The sequence below is a fragment of the Lissotriton helveticus genome, chromosome 3_1 (assembly GCF_964261635.1).
Source record: "Lissotriton helveticus chromosome 3_1, aLisHel1.1, whole genome shotgun sequence".
NCBI classification, from domain to species: Eukaryota; Metazoa; Chordata; class Amphibia; order Caudata; family Salamandridae; genus Lissotriton; species Lissotriton helveticus.
In genome coordinates this window covers 1089492382-1089511107 of record NC_136061.1, presented here as the reverse complement: position 1 = coordinate 1089511107, position 18726 = coordinate 1089492382, and the positions used below count along the sequence as shown (strand labels likewise).

The window sequence follows — 18726 nt, the reverse complement described above, 5'->3', positions numbered from 1 at the left end:
CTATTGCATTTAAAGTGATTTTATCTTGTTGGAAAGATAACTCCAAAATTTCTGTTATAACTTGGTCGAATTTCATATGTGACGAGCATAGGATTTCTGTTGCTTCTTCTTCTTCTGTCCCTTTAAATCCGATCTCCTATGGCTCCCCTTTGTTACTTACCTCTCTTCTACCCATCCCACGTGAGTTCATGGCCTGTTTTATATTCGCATATTCCCTACTTTCATCTGACTTCTTTTTCTCCCCTTCCATCTTCATTCTCTGTCTTTTCTCCCCTTCCCCACCTCCGCCTTTTTTCTTTCTCTCTCTCTCCTCTCTTCTTCTTTCTCTTTACTTTTCTTTCTTCACCTCATTGGTTATTCTGGATTTTTCATTAACTCTATTGCCTCATGTTTTAACTTATCATATTCATTTACAATATCGTATGGCTCTGTTTGTGTTTTTGTTAAAACAATCAAAATTTCTTAAACTAAAAAAAAGAAAACAGTACTTGGGTTGAATATCTCACTTTCTTTTGCAGAGCATTGGATGGTTGGGTAAAGGACAGCAAGGTTAATGATTTTGAAGGTCTCTTTGATTTGATTGCATGGGAGCACTTGTCTGATAATTGTTTTCCAGAGCTGCGCCAGGATCTGATAGATAGCAAGCTGACTAACCCTAGGAAGCTTGCTGAGGAGGCGGACCGCTGGGTCAGTACCAGGGTCCACAAGGGTCACATGGGAGACTCAGGGCAGGGCAGGGTCCCCAGCTGAAAAGTGGGGGGGAACAAGGGTAAACAGAAGGAGTTCCGCAAAGGGCCCCAAGGTAGCCCCCAAGGGAACCCCGTGAAACGTTCCCTTGCCTCCCCCGGAGAGAAAGCAAGGGGTCCCGACAAGTAGTCCTGTTCCCCAGGGGCCCCTGAAATGTTACAAGTGTGGAGACATGGGTCATAAGGCGAATGATACCAGATGCCGCCTGTTTGGTAAACAAGCACCCACTGGTGCTCTGCCCCGGCAGATGGCTAGTGTAGCCTTGTGGGAGGAAAGAGAAGTCCAAGGTGGGGGGGTCCCATACAGAAGACCCTTGTCTCTTTAGGAGACTGTGAGGCGGTCTCAGAAGCTCAGCTACCCAGGAACACTAAGAAATATGGGCAGCCAGTGACCGTCAATGGCCGAAAGGTGGAGGCTCTTAGAGACACAGGAGCAATTGTGACAGCTGTCAGGTGTCACCTGGTGACTCAAGAGCAGATTGTACCTCATGCATTTTGCCGAGTTGTTAACGCTGACAACACAGAGAGTCATTGTCCAATGGCTTAGGTTCCCTTTGAGTGGGGGGGAGGGGGGCTCTGGTACTCTTCAGGTAGCTGTGAGGCCCGCCATGCCTATTGACTGTTTGTTGGGTAATGATTTGGAGAGCTCCCCTTCGGAAAAGGTGGAGAAGACAACTCACTTGAAGATGGTTGGACTGCCTGACTGGGCGTGCGTGACCACCCGGTCAATGTCAGCCAGTAGGGGTTCTCAAGAGGACCTGGGGCCTGAGAGGGAGGGCCAGGAATCTGCCAAAGAGAGAAATGGTGAGGGGCGCGGGAAACCGGCCCCTGAAGTTCCCACGGCCCAGGAGGAGGTAGACCCTGAGGGGGATGCCCTGGAGCCTACCGGGGAACAGATAGCTGACCTGGGAGACCTGCCTGAGCTGACCCACTGGCAGCAAGAAGGAGGTCCCTCCAGGGAAGACATCTGCAAGGAGCAGAGAGAGTGCCCTTCTCTTGTGGGCAAGCAGCAATAGGCTGCTTGCCAGGCAACAGGTGATCAGTCAGGGTCACACTGGATTTACTGGGAGAATGGTCTCCTGTATAGTGAGCCTAAGGTTGCTGAACCTGGGTCAGCCCGTGTGCTGGTGGTACCCCAGAAGTTCAGAGCCTTCCTACTGGGGCTGGCTCATGATGTGCCATTAGCAGGACATTTGGGGCAGGACAAGACCTTTGAAAGGCTTTTCGCCCAGTTTCATTGGCCCCAAATGCGCAAGAGTTCTGATACTCATTGCAGGACCTGTCAGACTTGCCAGGCAAGTGGAAAGAGTGGGAGGAAGCACAAGGCTCCTCTCCAGCCATTCCCTGTGGTCAGTACCCCCTTTGAGCGGGTGGGGATTGACATTGTGCGGCCACTGGACCCCAAGACAGCCATGGGCAACAGGTTCATCCTGGTCTTTGTGGACCATGCCACCCGGTACCCGGAAGCCATACCTCTGAGGACATTGACGGCCCCCGTGGTGGGACGAGCACTGATGGGAATTTTCTCACGAGTAGGATTCCCTCGCGAGGTAGTGTCTAACCGGGATCCCAACATCATTTCCAAGTATATGAAGTCTCTGTGGCAGGAGTGTGGTGTAACTTACAAGTTTACCACTCCTTACCTCCCCCAAGGAAATGGGCTGTTTGAAAGGTTCGACCGGACACTGAAGGGGATGATTATGGGTCTTGAGGAACCCATGAGGCATAAGTGGGACGTCCTCTTACCGTGCCTACTCTTTGCATACCGGGAGGTGCCACGGAAATCTCTAGGGTTCAGTCCCTTTGAGCTTCTCTATGGACACCCGGTCAGAGGACCTCTGAGTCTGGTTAAAGAAGACTGGGAGCAATCTCACAGGAAACCTCCCCAGGATGTATTTAGCTACATCCTGGCCTTTAGGAACCAGAGCAGGCGCTTCAGTGAACTCGCTCAGGCGAATCTGGAGGCCAGCCAGGAGGAGATGAAGCACTGGTATGACCAGAATGCCACTCTGGTAGAGCTTCAGCCTGGACAGAAGGGGTGGGTCATGCCCCAGTGGAGCCATGCGTGCTCCAAGATAAGTGGAACGGACCATTTGAGGTTGTGGAGCGCAAGAGTCCTGTTACCTATTTGGTGGACTTGCGGTCTCCTAGGAACCCCTGGAGGGTCCTACATGTCAACCGCCTTAAGCCCCACTTAGAGAGGTCTGAAGTGGGCATTCTCTTGGCAACAGATGCTGGGATGGAGAAGGAGACTGAGTCTCTTACTGACATCCTGCCAGCCTCAGAGCAAGATGGGTCAGAGGATGGTGTTAACCTCTCTTCCACACTGACCCTTGAGCAACAGAATGACTGCCGCCAGTTGCTGGGACAGTTTTCTGATCTGTTCTCCCTAGTTCCTAGTGTCACAAATTGGTGCGTCCATGATGTTGACACAAGAGACAGCTTACCTGTGAAGCACAAGTCTTACAGGGTAACAGAAAGGGTCAGAGTTTGCATTAAAGAGAAGGTCTCAAAGATGCTTGCACTTGGGGTGATTGAGTCATCTAGCAGTCCTTGGGCCAGCCCAGTGGTCTTGGTCCCGAAGGCTGCAGCGCCGTGTGCCACACCCGAACTCTGGTTTTGTGTGGACTACAGAGGGCTCAATTCAGTCACAAAGACTGCACCCCATCCCCAGAGCTGATGAGCTCATTGATCGGCTAGGGGCTGCACGGTACCTCAGCACGTTTGATTTAACGTCTGGGTACTGGCAGATCGCCTTGACTGATGTGGCAAAGGAGAGGTCAGCATTCTCCACACCAGATGGGCATTTCCAGTTCTGTGTTATGCCTTTTGGGATGAAGAATGCCCCTGCCACCTTTCAGAGGTTGGTCAACAAGGTGTTGGTTGGACTGGATGAGTTCAGTGCCGCCTACCTGGATGACTTCGCAGTGTTCAGTGTCACTTTGGAAGAACATCTGTGCCACCTCTGGGAAGTGTTGTTGGCGCTGCGGAATGCAAGCCTAACGATCAAGGCAAGTAAGTGCCAGATCGGGCAGGGTTCGGTGGTGTACTTGGGACACCAAGTTGGGAGCGGCCAGGTGGCGCACCGACAACACAAGATTGAAACCATCCTGGCTTGGGAGCCACCCAAAACCCAGACAGAGGTGAGAGCCTTCTTAGGTCTCACAGGGTATTACAGGAGGTTTGACAAGGGGTATGGCAACATTGTTGCACCCTTGACAGAGCAGATTTCTAAGAAGCAGCCCAAGAAAGTGATTTGGACTGACACCTGTCAGAAAGCCTTTGAGGCCCTGAAAGCTGCCATGTGCACGGCACCCGTGCTCTCGGCACCCAACTTCTCAAGAGAGTTCATTGTCCAGATAGACGCTTCAGAGCATGGTGTGGGGGCTGTTTTGTCACAGATGAATGAGGAGGGCCTATATCAACCTGTAGCCTTTATCAGTAGAAGGTTACTTCCACAGGAACAATGGTGGAGTGCTATTGAGCGTGAGGCATTTGCTGTGGTCTGGGCAATGAAGAAGCTGAGACCATACCTGTTTGGGACTCACTTCCGGATTCAGACAGACCACAGACCACTCAGATGGTTGATGCAGATGAGGGGTGAGAATCCAAAGCTGTTGAGGTGGTCTATTTCCCTACAGGGTATGGACTTTACGGTGGAACACCGCCCTGGTACAGAACACGCTGATGGTCTGTCCAGATGTTTCCGCCTTAGTGAAGAGAACTCCCAGGAGTTAGGGTAGTTCTACACACTTTTCAGCTGGAGGGTACACATGTTAGACCTGGCACCATCGGCGTGGGTCTCCCTTCCATTTTTGGTGTTGCCTCATGTGTTTTTACTGGTGTTAGATGCTTTGGGCACTGTGCCACTGCTATTCAGTGCCACAGTGCAAGTGCTCCCTATTGTAAATTGATGTATTAATCAATGATTCCATGTTTGGCTATTTGGTTTACTTGTCAGACCCTAGTCTAGTGCAGTGAGTGTGCCAGGGCGGGTAATCCAAATGCTGCTGGTGGGCCTGCAGCACTGGTTGTGCCACCCACAGAAGCAGCCTTGTAAAATGTGTCTAAGGTCTGCCATTGCAGAGCCTGTGTGCAGTCTGGTACTGTCATGCTCACTGGGCAAGTGCACCCACTTCCCAGTCCCTAAACCTTCCCTTTTCTTCAGATCAGTCACCCCTATGGTAGGCCCAGGGGCAGGGTGCATTGTAAGTATAAGGTAGGACAAGCTCTGATGTGTGTGGCATGTCCTAATAGTGAATTACAGTCATTTCCGTTTTTCACTATTGCAAGGCTACCTGTTCTCCATAGGCCAGACTGGGCTGTTAGAATTGTTACATTTTATAATCCTAACAGGCTCAGAGAACATGGTAGAAATTCGAGTTTAGTATGCCTGAACTCAGAATAATAAAATACAGATTTTAGTAAAGTTTATTTTAATATTCTGTGTTTGCAAATAACACTTTTAGAAAGTAGGTCTTTGCTTGTCTAACCATTCAAACCTGCCTCTGCTAGTTTGTGTTTTCCTATGTCTGGTTTCTGTGAGTGACAAGGCTGGGGAATTCCAGGAGACAGGCTGAGTCACCCAGTGGTGAATAGAGAGATCTGCATCTGGGAGGGAGGAGTGCACCTGAACTCTGAATAGGGCTGTGCCTGCCTTCCACAATGCTGGCTCCATCCCCTGGGGAGCGGCTGATGTCTATGCCCTGCACACTGAAAGAAGAGAAGGAGTCCTGTCAACATAGTGCTCCAAGACTGTACTTGCCTTCCACAATGCTGGCTCCACCTCCTGTGGGGCGTCTGATGTTTCTGCCTTGCACTGTGAAAGGAGAGGAGAAGTCTGGAAAACAAAGTGCTCAGGAACTGGTTTAGCCTAGGCACAGTCCCCTCTCCCCTCAGAGAACAAAGGATTTTGGGGTATAAATATTGGGACCCTGCTCCCATGAAATTAGATCACTTTTGGACTACAAGAAGAAACCTTTACTGAGGAGAGGAACCTGAAGAAACTGAGGAGAGACTATTCCCAAGCTGAAGTGCTGCTTGGGGGATTGGCCTGCAGTGGTTGCCTTACTGCCAAAGGAAGGAGAAAGGAACTTTTGTAACTTTGCTTTCAACTTGTGAAGGATCTCCAAGGGCTTGGAAAAGAGCTTACCTCCTGCTGAAGTCTCAGGGACAACAGACTTCACCCCCCAGCTCCACAGAGTTCTCTTGGAAGCGCCTGCTGCTGTTTTGGGCCTTCTGAGGAACTGCGTGTCGCAAGGAGCTGGAAGCGCGACTCAACGAGAAGAAGCGCGTCGCCGTCACTGTGCCTGCCGTCGCAACTCCAGAGAAAGGAGGGTGTCGCCGCTGGAACTGTCGCACTGCACCGCATCGGAGAGAAGCGTGCCGCAATGAAGAGGAAGCGTGTCGCCGTCGCTGCTGCCGTCGCAACTCCGAAGAAGGAGGGTGTCGCCGCTGTGGTTGTCGCACTGCACCGCATCAGGGGAAGAATCGCGCAACGAGGTCGGAGCGTGTTGCCGTCGCTGTGCCTGCCGTCGCAACTCCGAATGAGGAGGGTGTCGATGCTGGAACTGTCGCATTGCACCTCATTGACCAAGAGCACCTCGCATCCCCGAGAAGCGCGCCGCCGTCGGAGCTGCTGCCGCCGCATCTTGGATGTCGCCGCTATAGTTGTCGCATCGAGCGGAAGCTTCACGCATTGTGGAGAAGAGCATCGCCGCTGGAGCTGTTGCCGTCGCATCGTAAGGGTGTCGCCGCTGCAGTCCACGCATCAAACCGAGAGTTTCTCGTATTCCCGAGAAGCGTGCCGCATCTGGAAGATCTTCACGTCTTTATTTATTTGCACCTGACTTCCGCATTTCCCATCGCTGCGACATTGCTGGTCGTGGAAGCGCAATGCAACTTAAGGTACATTGACGCAGAGTGTCGCATCTAAGAACTGAACTGAAATAAGCCTAAATCTACTATCTTAAAGTAATCATAGTGTGTTTTTTTGTCGTTTATGGTCTTGTGGTAACTCTATATAAAGTCGACTTATTTTTTATATAAAACCTGTGGGGTGTCCATTTGTAGTGTTGTCACTGGGTTACTGTATGTGGTCACAACTTCTTAACTTACAACGCCTCTGAAGTAAGGCCTTGGCTGCTCTAGCCACGCTACCTTGAGGGTGAGCAGGGGTTATTTTAGAAGTGTAAGCCCCCTTTCCCTGACTAGAGGATAGGGTCCCTGCTTGTCACAAGTACCCTCCTGTGCCAACCAGAGACCCCCAAATCTAACAAGTATGCTTGCAGATTTTATACAATGAAAGCAAGCATAGTCACTAAATATGCTCACAAGGGCTGGCAGATTTTATACAATGAAAGCAAGCACGGTCGCCAAAGACGCTCCAGGAGGCTAACGGATTTCATACAGTGAACGCAAGCACAGTCGCCAAAGATCTTACAGTATGCTTGCATATTTAATACAGTGAAAGCAAGCACAGTCGCCAAAGATGCTACAGTATGCTTGCAGATTTTATACAGTGAAAGCAAGCACAGTCGCCAAAGATGCTCACAAGGGCTGGCAGATTTTATACAGTGAAAGCAAGCACAGTCGCCAAAGATGCTACAGTATGCTTGCAGATGTTAAACAGTGAAAGCAAGCACAGTCGCCAAAGCTGCTACAGCATGCTTGCCGATTTTATACAGTGAAAGCAAGCACAGTCACCAAAGACGCACACAAGGGCTGGCGGGTTTTTTAGAGCAAAAGCAACCACAGTCGCCAAAGACAGCATAGGATGCTTGAAGATTTTCTACAGTAAAAGCAAGCACAGTTGCCAAAGATGCTATGGGATACCTGCCTGTTTTATACAGTGAAAGCAAGCAGAACCGAAAAGGCTCCACAGGATGCTTGCACATGTTATACAGAGAAGGTTAGCAGTCTCCATAAATGCTTTCTCTGCACAGATACATTACTGGTAGGAGACATTACTCCACTCGGTGGCAATAAGCTACGAATAATAAATAGTTCTATTCTTTCCATGGAAGGCATCATAAATCTGCTAAACACTGTCTCACACTATCCAAAGTGATGCCGTTTATCACTTTCTTATCTACAAATTAAGTGTTACATTATTCGGAATAGCGAGGTCCCCAGGCACAGTCCCGTGGGGCAAATAAAGGTGCCCTTATACATGGTCAAATTCGGAGAAAAGGAAATTGTAACTTCAGTCCTGAATTTGTGTGAACCTTCTTGCTACAAATACCCGACTAATGTACAATGTAAGAGATCAGCAAAGACTGATTTTTGTTTCTTGGGCAGGAGGCGGAACACTGGCTTAATTTCCAAACCATTGTCAGTGAAATGCGGGCAATCTGGGGACCAAAAACGCATGGAAAAATGGAAGAGGAGCAGGTCGATCTTAAAAACAACCATATATGCACATATTTAATGTAAACCAGTATAGAGCATCTCCAGAGCATTAATTTGAAACTGGTTCACAGCTTAATCACACAGCAACTCAACTTAACGTTGTTTACTCTGTGCATTGTTCCTTCTTCCCCCACATGTTGAATGTCTGCAGAGAAGCTAACATATGTTTTCACTTTTAACACAGTCAATATAATACAGACAGACATTGCTACAAAACAACGTGCAATAATTGTGAAAAATGAATTAGAACTACCGACCTTCATTTCTTTTCCGATCTTGGCTGGCCTGGGGTGTTTCTTTCCTGAGTCGATGCAGTTTGTGCAAGAAAGGGGAGTGAAGGAAACAAGAGAATGTAAGTGTCAGGAAGAGGCGCCGGGCATCCGTGTACGCAGTCCAAGTAGCCTGCACTTCAAACTTTAAACCCCAAGTTAAATATTAGTGAGGCAGAACAAGACGAGCAGTTGGGCGCCTGAAAACCTCTCTCTTGATGGCGGATGTCTGTCAGTACTCAGCCACCGCCCCCCATGTTTCACCCGAGAGTCCCCCGACAGATTGTCTCCGGAGGTGTTGACCTCCCGAAGTTATAAATGATTGGACTCGGTGCACGGTTCAAACACTGTGTTCAAACGTGGGCAGCACTGTCTGAAAAACTAACAGTGTTAATCTACTCAGGAGTGAAACAAAACAACCAGATTGCGAGACTGTTAGATCACCATGAGACGCCAAAGGAAACTGCCTCCTATCAGGTTACACAATCACCCGAGATAAAGCATTTGAAGAGGTGTGGGGTGGACCTAAAAACACATTGCACACATCATCACACACATAAAGTGAGCATTTAGAGCACTACGTTAAGACACTGAAATGCGGGAACGTTTGTTAACATTTTTAAAGTAAATAACAGCGTGACACAATAACACACACAAAGCAAAGCAACAACACGATTACAAGATGAGAGGACGCTACTAAACATCACAGTCAAACCGAAATGTAAAAACACAACCACAGCAGAGCATTGCAGTAATGCAGCACAAACCCACAGCTGCACAAAAAAAAGGCAAAAGTTCACAACGAAACGCAACACAACAAATACACACAAAAAGAATTGACACACATTACCACCTCCATAATCCCGCTTTCATAATACGATGATAGGAGCTTTTTGCACCATGCACCTCCTAAACTTACCACCAAGGACATTAAATAGCGCCAGCCAAAATCGTTTGGTAATACGGCCCACTCTTTTCATCCTTGGAACCACACATCAGTCAAAGACTGGAATAGTCTCTGGTCAGGTGAGGGGTGAAAATAAAAGTAAACTGACCAGAGAGATTTAAAGTCTCAGAATCCCACGAGGCCGCCTCTGATCAGCCTGCGGATGCTGAGGACACGGCAAAAGGGTAGAATGTGTAATGTGTCCCCTGAAAAAAGAAACCGTCCCTGAAGCGCACGGGACTGCCCGCCTTACAGCAAGATGTGGTGAGCAATCACCTCAAGGTTAGAAAAGGCAGCAGGCGGAAGGGTGTCTGCTCACAAAGAAGGTGAAGGAGGAGTGCTTTGGAAGAGGAGCCCAGAGGCCTGGCACAGTTCGGGAAAAGTAAACTCAGAGCATCGAAAGACAAAGTAAACATAAGGTAATACAGTGTGGCATTTCAAGAGCACGCCGAATCCGCCTCAAGTGGTGAGCACGACAGTATTAGTCATGGACACGCTTTTTCACCAGTCAGGTTCTCCTGGGCTCCCCAATCTGAGTGCACATATTATATTAAACAAGTGTAGGGATACTTCGCCATATGCAAAGCTGCAGGGTCAGGGAGGACGCCTTGCTTCATACTAACTTGTTTCGAAATAGTTGGCAATAATTGAAAAGCATGGTGCCAGTAATGAAAGATGCAACTAGGCCCTGAAATACTTCCTGCTGACATTTAAACTGCAGGTTACTTGTATTCTGGCTGTTGAAGTTTATTTTGTGAGGTCACAGCAGCGATTCAAAATGCAGCACTCCTCTGGGGACCGTCTTTCATATCCATAACTAAGGCAGAGCAGAGTCAGAATAACGCAAAAGTCATTCATAATCTGTGAAGTAAGGGCGCTGCATGCAATATAACAGAAGCAGGTTTGTTGTGAAGTGACCAGGACGTCAAATGGAGCTCAGTGGTAAAAGGGGTACTTATTCTAATGATACTAATGACACAGGTACATGTAATTAAAGCCATATCTGACCCACCCTGAGATTAATAATTGATTTGGTAATTTACTGAGACACAAAATGAGTCTTGCTTGCCTTCTTTCGTATTGCTCTAGAGAGCAATGATATAAACACAATTAAATACCGTTCACACCGCAAGTTAAATATTTTCATCATGGCCCATCACAGTTACAAACATACTTTCTCAAAACTATTGTAGGAAATGTTAAAAATACAAGCACGTCGTAGAGGTGAAATGAGGCCTGAAGCCACGTCCTCTAGCAGGCAGAGAAAAAAAACTGATTTACAATAGTGCATTTCAATTAATCATAATATATGCAGAGTAAATTGTAACAAGAAAGATCGACACTTTTAGTTAATTATGGTGTCGACAAAAGTGCGCATTATGATCGATAGACATATTAACTGAAATGTCCATAATCAATGCTCTTTTTCTTTTTAAATAAACCTCACATGTGAAATGAAAGTATATTGTGAGCTAAGGAGTCACACAATATGTAAGGGATTTTAAAGAGTGTCACAAAACGTTTGACCGAAATTGATACTGATGCTTTACTTTTATTTTGTCAAATTGGCATTTATTGTTTTGGCACTGTGTCAATGTATGACACTTTCAGCTACTCCTGGATTTATGTAAAAAATCACTTTACATGAAGGAATTTTTCCACCCACTCATGTCTAAAGCAAAACTACAAGTCCCAAAGAGCAATGTGTTGTGGCTAAAATTCCAGTAGTAGCTAAAAAAGTTGGAGACGAGACAGGACCATTAGGCAGATCCAAACATGTTAACAATTAGAACAGAGCCAACCCAAGCATTTATGGGTCCCGGAGAAAAGTTGGGGGACTCTATTCAAGGCATCAAAATGAAATAATCTGGTGCAAAAAAATATTTTGAGTTTACTGTTGTACCTGATTATTAAATATATGGTAACAGTGGAAACAGCATGCCCAAAAAGTATTTATACACATTTTATGCATCTTTATAGCAATAGCATATGTTTACCTGTGCTCTCTCACTGCATTAAGTGAAATGGTTCGAAATACCACCCTATACAAAAACAATCCTCAGAAGCATTTTCCTCTTTCTATGTGTGCTGCAGAATCGAAATAATGAAATTATGTCTCTGTTGGGAAGGCGTATCATTTTGAATCATTCCTAGGTTTACCTTTCTTAGTAAATCTGAGAATGCACCAAAATCCATGGGGTGGATGAGTGGGTGGATGAGTGAGAACGCCCATGGAACGCCTTCTAGGAGCAGAGTAATGCAAGGCAGTGACTTGCGCTGCCTTGTGTTACTCTTTTTTTACTAAGCCACGCAGAACCACGCAATGTGGCTTTGCGTGGCTTAGTAAATCTTGCTTTCCCAGCGCGGACACGCGCAGCGAGATTGGCACCCTTGCTGTTGTTTAACCTGCGTTGTACGCTGAGAGGGTTTTTTGGGATACTAAAATCGTTTGAAGAAGTAACTTCTCTTTGAGGGCCAATAAGCTTTTAATTTGCGTCTTCTTTCATTACACCAGCATTTCTGTGTTTTTAAAGTGTGTGTGCAGTGATTACAACCGCCACTTTCTTACTTGACTGTTCCTTCTGTGCTGGTCCCTGGTCCGCCACGGCTTGTGCCGGTTGTGCGGAGGGGCCGGAAGCACCGGTACACCGAGCAGCGTCATCAGAGCTGCCCCGCCCTCTTCCCTACTTATTTCCTTTCCCAGCGCGGACGCGCGCAGCGGCGCGCCGAAGGCGCACCAAAGGCAAGGCAGTCTGCGCTTGTCCGCGCCAGGACGCCGCCCGTCGCCCCAGACCCCTGGTAAGATCCAGGCTCCATCTAGAAGTTTAAGGAGCCTGTGTATATCAATCATGATTTGCTACAATCGGCAGGAATTGCTTTCTTTAAACCCGCCTAATCTATCTGAAATTCGGGCAGTCTACCCCACTGCTATTCCCTTCAGGAATGAGTCTACCAAGATAGCCGTCTCCTCTTTATTCAGCGGGGATTCTGTGGAACCTGTGTCAGAAAGCCCCCTGGAAATGAGCAATATCAGTTCGACCACGGATACTAAATCTTTTACTGCTCTCTATCGTAATACCAGATCTATCCCTAAACATGCTCTAGAACTTTGGAGCTTATTGGATAATCAGAAACCTGATATTTGTTTCTTCACAGAAACGTGGTTCCATAGCCAGGCTTCCCCAGACATTGCTACGGCATTTCCCACAGAATATCATCTCATCAGGCAAGATAGAGTAGGAAAACGAGGGGGAGGCATTGCAGTGGCTGCTAAGGCTCCCATTGAGATTACCCGGCTTGACTCATTGTCTAATGACGTGCTTGAAATTCTGATAATTCATATGAAATACAACACAGTATCCTTCGGTAGAGTAGCCCTGGTATATAGACCCCCGGGAGAAAAATCTAATTTTGCCAACAACCTGTTAGAAATTCTAGCATCTCATGTGCTGGCCACTGATAATTTTATTTTATTAGGGGATTTTAATCACCATGCAGAGCTACCATGTGATACCGATTCTCGTCATCTAATCACAATTCTGGAAACCCTGGGCCTAACCCAACGGGTACAAGGCCCCACCCACCAAGCGGGTCACTCATTGGATTTAATATTTTCCAACGTAACGGATTTAAACTGTGACTCTCCCATGCAGATATTATGGACTGATCACTTCTTAATACATTTTAATTTTCCTAAACCCTGTAGGTCAAGGACTGTTACCTACAAAGAATCCACTTCTATACGACCCTGGCATAAATTGACCCCGAGGCCTTTCTGATGCATTTTAAGCCCCTTGATAATAGTTTTAATAATACTGAAACAATGGCTATTCAACTAGAAGTGTCCATTCGTAACACCCTTGACATAATTATCCCGGAAACGAAAGTCAATGTAAAAAGAGTCGCCTCACCATGGTTTACCGAGGCCTTGAAAAGAGAGAAAACGGTCAGCAGATCAGCTGAGAGGTTATGGCGGAAATTTAGAACGCCGTAAAATCGCAAGAATTATAAATTATCTCATTCTAATTATCTAAAACATATAAAAACAGCAAAATCGCATTACATCACGCAAAGAATAAATAAGGCAGCCCAATCCAGCAAAGAATTGTATAAAATACTCAAGGAATTTACCTCCCCCCAGGTGGAGCAATCAGCGTTTATTCCCACCGTGGAGTGGGTAAACTCGTTGTCACCATACTTTTACAATAAATTTCAGCTAATCTACTCTTCATTTCCACCCTCCCATCAAAATGTGGCCTTAACAGGGGTGGCATCATCTTGTATTGCGCCCACCAGTGAAACCATTGAATCTCCATCTCTGACAGAATTTGAGCCCATCACCACAGCAGAAGTGCTACTGGCACTCAGGAAAATTAAAACTGGTTCCTCCACTGACTCACTGTTTCCACGTAAGTGCAGTGAGATACTCCCGCTGCTAGTTGACAGTCGGACCAACATTTTTAATACTTCCTTCGAGAGCGCTTCCTTTCCTAGGAGTTGGAAGCTGGCCCAGGTTAAGCCCATCCTTAAAAACCACACAGTGACCCTTCTATAATGTCCAATTATAGACATATATCCCTACTGCCTTACTTCGGGAAGGTGCTTGAATACCTAGTCAATAAACGTGTCTCCTCCTATATTGAAACCCATGCACTTTTTGATCCCTCGCAGTCAGGGTTTCGCGCCGCCCATGGCACGAAACTGCAGTGGTTGAGATAGTGGACAACATCCGACTCACCCTAGATAGAGGCGAATCAGCCATTTTGGTCTTATTAGACCTCTCGGCGGCCTTTGGCACCATCTCCCACAGAATTTTGAAACATCGGTTGTGGGAGATTGGTGTCAGATGAACACTCTTGTATCCTGTAACACCCCTCTTTCCGTGGGGGTCCCACAGGGGTCATTCTCAGTCCCCTATTGTTTAATTTGTACCTTTCTCCCTTGGCTAACATCATAAAATCCTATGGCTTTACCACAGTGTCTTACGCAGACAACATGCAGGTGCTTATCACCTGCAGTTCCGAATTCCTGGAAACCTGCACCAGATTTAAACAATTCATGGTTCATATCAATAATTGGATGAGCGAGAACAGACTTCAACTAAACTGCGGTAAGACCGAAATTTTGGTATTCGGTAAGGCCAAGACCATATGGTCCCAGGATTGGTGGCCTCATGATCTAGGACCTTGCCCTGAACCCAAAGAAGCTGCTCGAGATTTAGGCATTATGCTTGACAGCGCTCTCTCTATGAAAGCACATGTCAATCAAATATCCAGAACTTTTTTCGGAATACTATGGCAATTGCGGAAAATCTTTAAATGGCTTCCTCTTGAAACCAGAAAGCCCTTGGTTCAGGGATTGATAGTCAGCAGGCTTGATTACGGAAATGCGATGTTTGCTTCCATTAATGAGAGTCTGCTGACTAAGCTGCAAACCCTCCAGAGTGTTCGGCAGCAAGACTAGTGTTGGGACTACCGCCCAGGTCTGCCTCTAAACCCAACCTCAAGAAGCTGCATTGGCTACCTGTGTGCCAGAGATGTCAATTTAAGATTCTGAGTTTAACTCATAAACTCCTTCATGGCACTGGACCATCATATTTAGCTAAAAAACTAGTCTGGTATAAACCATCCAGAGCACTTCGCTTTTGTTCAAAGTTCCTGTTATCACAGCCTCGGGTCCGGACATCTAGAAATGGATGTCGGTCCTTCTCTTATGTGGCCCCTCAACTCTGGAACAAGTTGCCAGTGCATCTCCTGTCCCTTTCTAATCATCTGGAGTTCCGTAAGAGCTTGAAAACGTGGCTCTTTCCCAAATAATGCCTCACAACCACGTTCTCCGCTCTGGAAGGATCCTGCCATTCCTCTGCAAAGCGCCTTGAGACCTCTTTTGGTGATAGTCGCGCTATATAAAAGCATCTGACATTTGACATTTGACATTTGAGGGTTTCTGTTACCTTGAGTCATGCAAGGGCAAAGCAAGCCACTAGTAAATCTGGACCTGGGTGTGAACCAGAGTGTGCTCGACTATCCTTTCCATTTAGAAGTGACAACAAAAGAAAAATAAGACCCTCAAGCCTACCCTCTATTTTAGAATAAACAACTACACTACACGATAAACACTCCTGCCCCCAGCACTGTTCAGTGTGAGTCAGAGGCTAATTCAAATTGTGTCTGTTCACAACCAGGAGAGACAATGTCCATAGATGTTAGACATTTAACAAGTGTGCTGCATTTGTGCTGTGAAAGAATCATCTCACAGTAGGGGTGTAACACAGGCCCGCACCCCCCATGGTGCAGGGGGGCCCCAACCTTCAGGGACCCCTCTCAGTACCACACTTCGACAGGAGAGCTCCAGATTGAGTCCGGAGGGGGCTCTGTAGTGAGGTCTAGGGCCTACTTTGAGTGCATGTTATGTTAGTATGGCTTTTTAGAAGTTTAAACGCTATTTTGCCTTTTGCTGCTTTTGCACACGACACTGCATAGCTGTTTTTCTAAGTTAGCCTTCACAAAGGTCTACACATGAGAAAAGGTTTGTTTTCGACATCTCTAGACTTACATAGTGCCACTAGTCTGCACAGTGAGTGCTAAAGCCATCAAGGTTATCGAAACATGTAGTTGTTTTTCGACATGTTCGTGTAACGTTTTCTAGACACAACATTTTGGCAGCTGTGAGCCAAGCAAGATTCTGGCGTCCTTATTATCACACACTAGCCATGATTTAAGACACTTGGAAGATTTCCGTTTCCAGGGATGCAGAGAGCCTATGCTGATCTAGATGTAATTTACTCTTACTGAGCGGAAAGGTAATGGGGTCCCCCAAACCAAGCCTAAGAGACCTTCTGTAGTTTATAATACATGGTTCCTATAGAGGGAGGGTGTTAAAACTAGGCGCTTTATTAATTTCTTTCACCATCATTGTAATATGATTCCTTCTTTTGTATTTTATGGAATTGTAACCATCCTGACCATATTATTTTTAATCATATGTCTGCTTACGTTTGCTAAGATACTGCACATGAGATCAAGTCGTTAAAATAAATATTTTAACCTTACTGTGTATCTTCTTTACTCCTGTTGTGGACTGGTATGAGAGTATAACAAAAGAGTGTTCTCACTTCCCACCGATCCTGAGATGGTCCTAAGTTGCATGTTCTAGGTTGTCTAATCATTGGTTACTTTGCTATAGGACGAAGAGCTAATGTGACACTGATGCCAGCTGGTTGGGGTTTTTCAAGGTACGGAGGTGAGTTTCTGGCACACCACAATTCACTGACGTCCTAGGTCTCTGTGCACAGTTCTATGTATGAGCAGGTTTCTTGCAACATGGTGCCCAACGGGTGTGGTCTTATTGTGAGACACTTAAGTGCTTATATGAGTCTATGACCCCCTCACTATTGTTTCCGGTTGACAGTAGTGAAGGATAAAACCTACCTTTAGTTACATAGGTCTTTTCAAGCTTAATATTTTAAAATGATTTTCTATTGAATTACTACCCAGTTGGGCCTTTTTCTATTGCATTGTACCTATTTATCATTGTCTCGATATGGCTGTTGATATCCCAGCACACAGTTGCTTGGCTGTGCGGAATCAATTGCAGGATTACCTCATTTCATTGGAGGGACAGGCAGTAGTTTTTGTTGTATCAGCTGATGCATTATACCCATTTGAGTTGTTCTACTCATGGGTCACGTTTCCTGCGTTAGATGCTGTGTCTGGTGTCTTTCACACTTACACCCCTGCTGATGTGCTTGCAGGGTACGCTCCGTATAGGACAGTGCAAATTACGATTTTGGCTTGGCAGCATGCCGATTGGTTTAATGGCGCACTCCCACATGTAATAATGGCGGTCAGACAAGGGTCGTTGTCAATCCCAGGCGCGACGTGGCCTGTTTTAGCTGCTTATACCCCGCATCCATCCTTAGGCGGGGCAGTTAACAGCTCTGCAACTAAGACCCCTTTATGCTTCTGCTGTGTCAGCTATTAGGGGTCTGGTTCATTACATTACCCGCCACCTCCCGGTTGGGGCCCCGGGTGGTGCAGCGCATCCAGTTGGCGGGGGCGGGATGAAGCTTAGTCCCGTCATGGTTAATGTGGTCATTTGCAAGCGTCCCCATGATAAGGATGAGATGCCTTTTTGGCTTGCCGAGAAATTCGACCAACTGGAAGCAGTATTCCCAAATACTACTTGTTAGACCTGGTACCATTGGCGTGGGTCTCCCTTCGTTGTTGCCTTATGTATTTTTGCTGGTATTAGATGCTTTGGGCACTGTGCCACTGCTACCCAGTGCCACAGTGCAAGTGCTCCCTATTGTAAATTGATGTATTAATCAGTGGTTCCCTGTTTGGCTGTTTGGTTTACTTGTCCGACCCTAGTACAGTGCACTGAGTGTGCCCAGGGCGTGTAAATCCAAATTCTGCTGGTGGGCCTGCAGCACTGGTTGTGCCACCCACAGAAGCAGCCTTGTAAAATGTGTCTAAGGTCTGCCATTGAAGAGCCTGCATGCAGTCTGGTACTGTCATGCTGACTGGGCAAGTTCACCCACTTCCCAGTACCTAAACCTTCCCTTTTCTTCATATCAGTCACCCCTATGGTAGCCCAAAGGGCAGGGTGCATTGTATAGATAAGGTAGGACAAGCCCTGAAGTGTGTGGCACGTCCTTATAGTGAATTACAGCCGTTTTTCACTATTGCAAGGCTACATGTTCTCCATAGGCCAGAATGGGCTGTTAGAGTTATTACATTTTATAATCCTAACTGTCCCGGAGAACATGGTAGAAATTCGAATTTAGTATGCCTGAACTCAGAATAATAAAATACATCTCTTAGTGAAGTTGGTTTTAATATTCTGTGTTTGCAAATGCCACTTTTAGAAAGTAGGTATTTGCTTGTCTAACCATTCAAACCTCCCTCTGCTAGGTTGTGTATTCCTATGTCTGGTTTTGTGAGTGACAGGCCTGGGGAATTCTAGGAGACAGGCTGAGTCACCCGGTGGTGAATAGAGAGATCTGCATCTAGATGGGAGGGAGGAGTTGCACCTGAACCTTTAATAGGGCTGTGCCTGCCTTCCACAATGCTGGCTCCACCTCCTGGGGAGCGACTGCCGTCTCTGCCCTGCACACTGAAAGAAGAGAAGGAGTCCTGTAAACAAAGTGCTCCAGGACTGTACTTGCCTTCCACAATGCTGGCTCCACCTCCTGTGGGGCGTCTGATGTGCATGCCCTGCACTGTGAAAGGAAAGGAGAAGTCTGGTAAACAGAGTGCTTCAGAACTGATTTGGACTGGGCAAAGGCCCCTCTCCCTTCAGAGAACAACAGATTTTGGGGTATATATATTGGGACCCTGATCCCATGAAATTA

General features: G+C 46.7%; 1 protein-coding gene across 7 annotated transcripts in view; it reads right to left on the bottom strand.

Moving 5' to 3' along the window:
- LOC144823287 (dipeptidyl peptidase 4-like) overlaps positions 1-18726 on the bottom strand; it is an 867366-nt gene that overhangs the window by 677785 nt on the left and 170855 nt on the right. For 2 of the 7 annotated variants that reach the window (XM_078681655.1, XM_078681657.1), the window contains exon 4: positions 8414-8457. In XM_078681655.1, coding sequence (XP_078537781.1) covers positions 8414-8457 — 44 coding nt within the window. Of the gene's footprint in view, positions 1-8413; positions 8897-9344; positions 9934-18726 lie in introns of those variants that run through there. The other 5 variants (XM_078681659.1, XM_078681662.1, XM_078681660.1 and 2 more) reach the window with 5 other exon arrangements.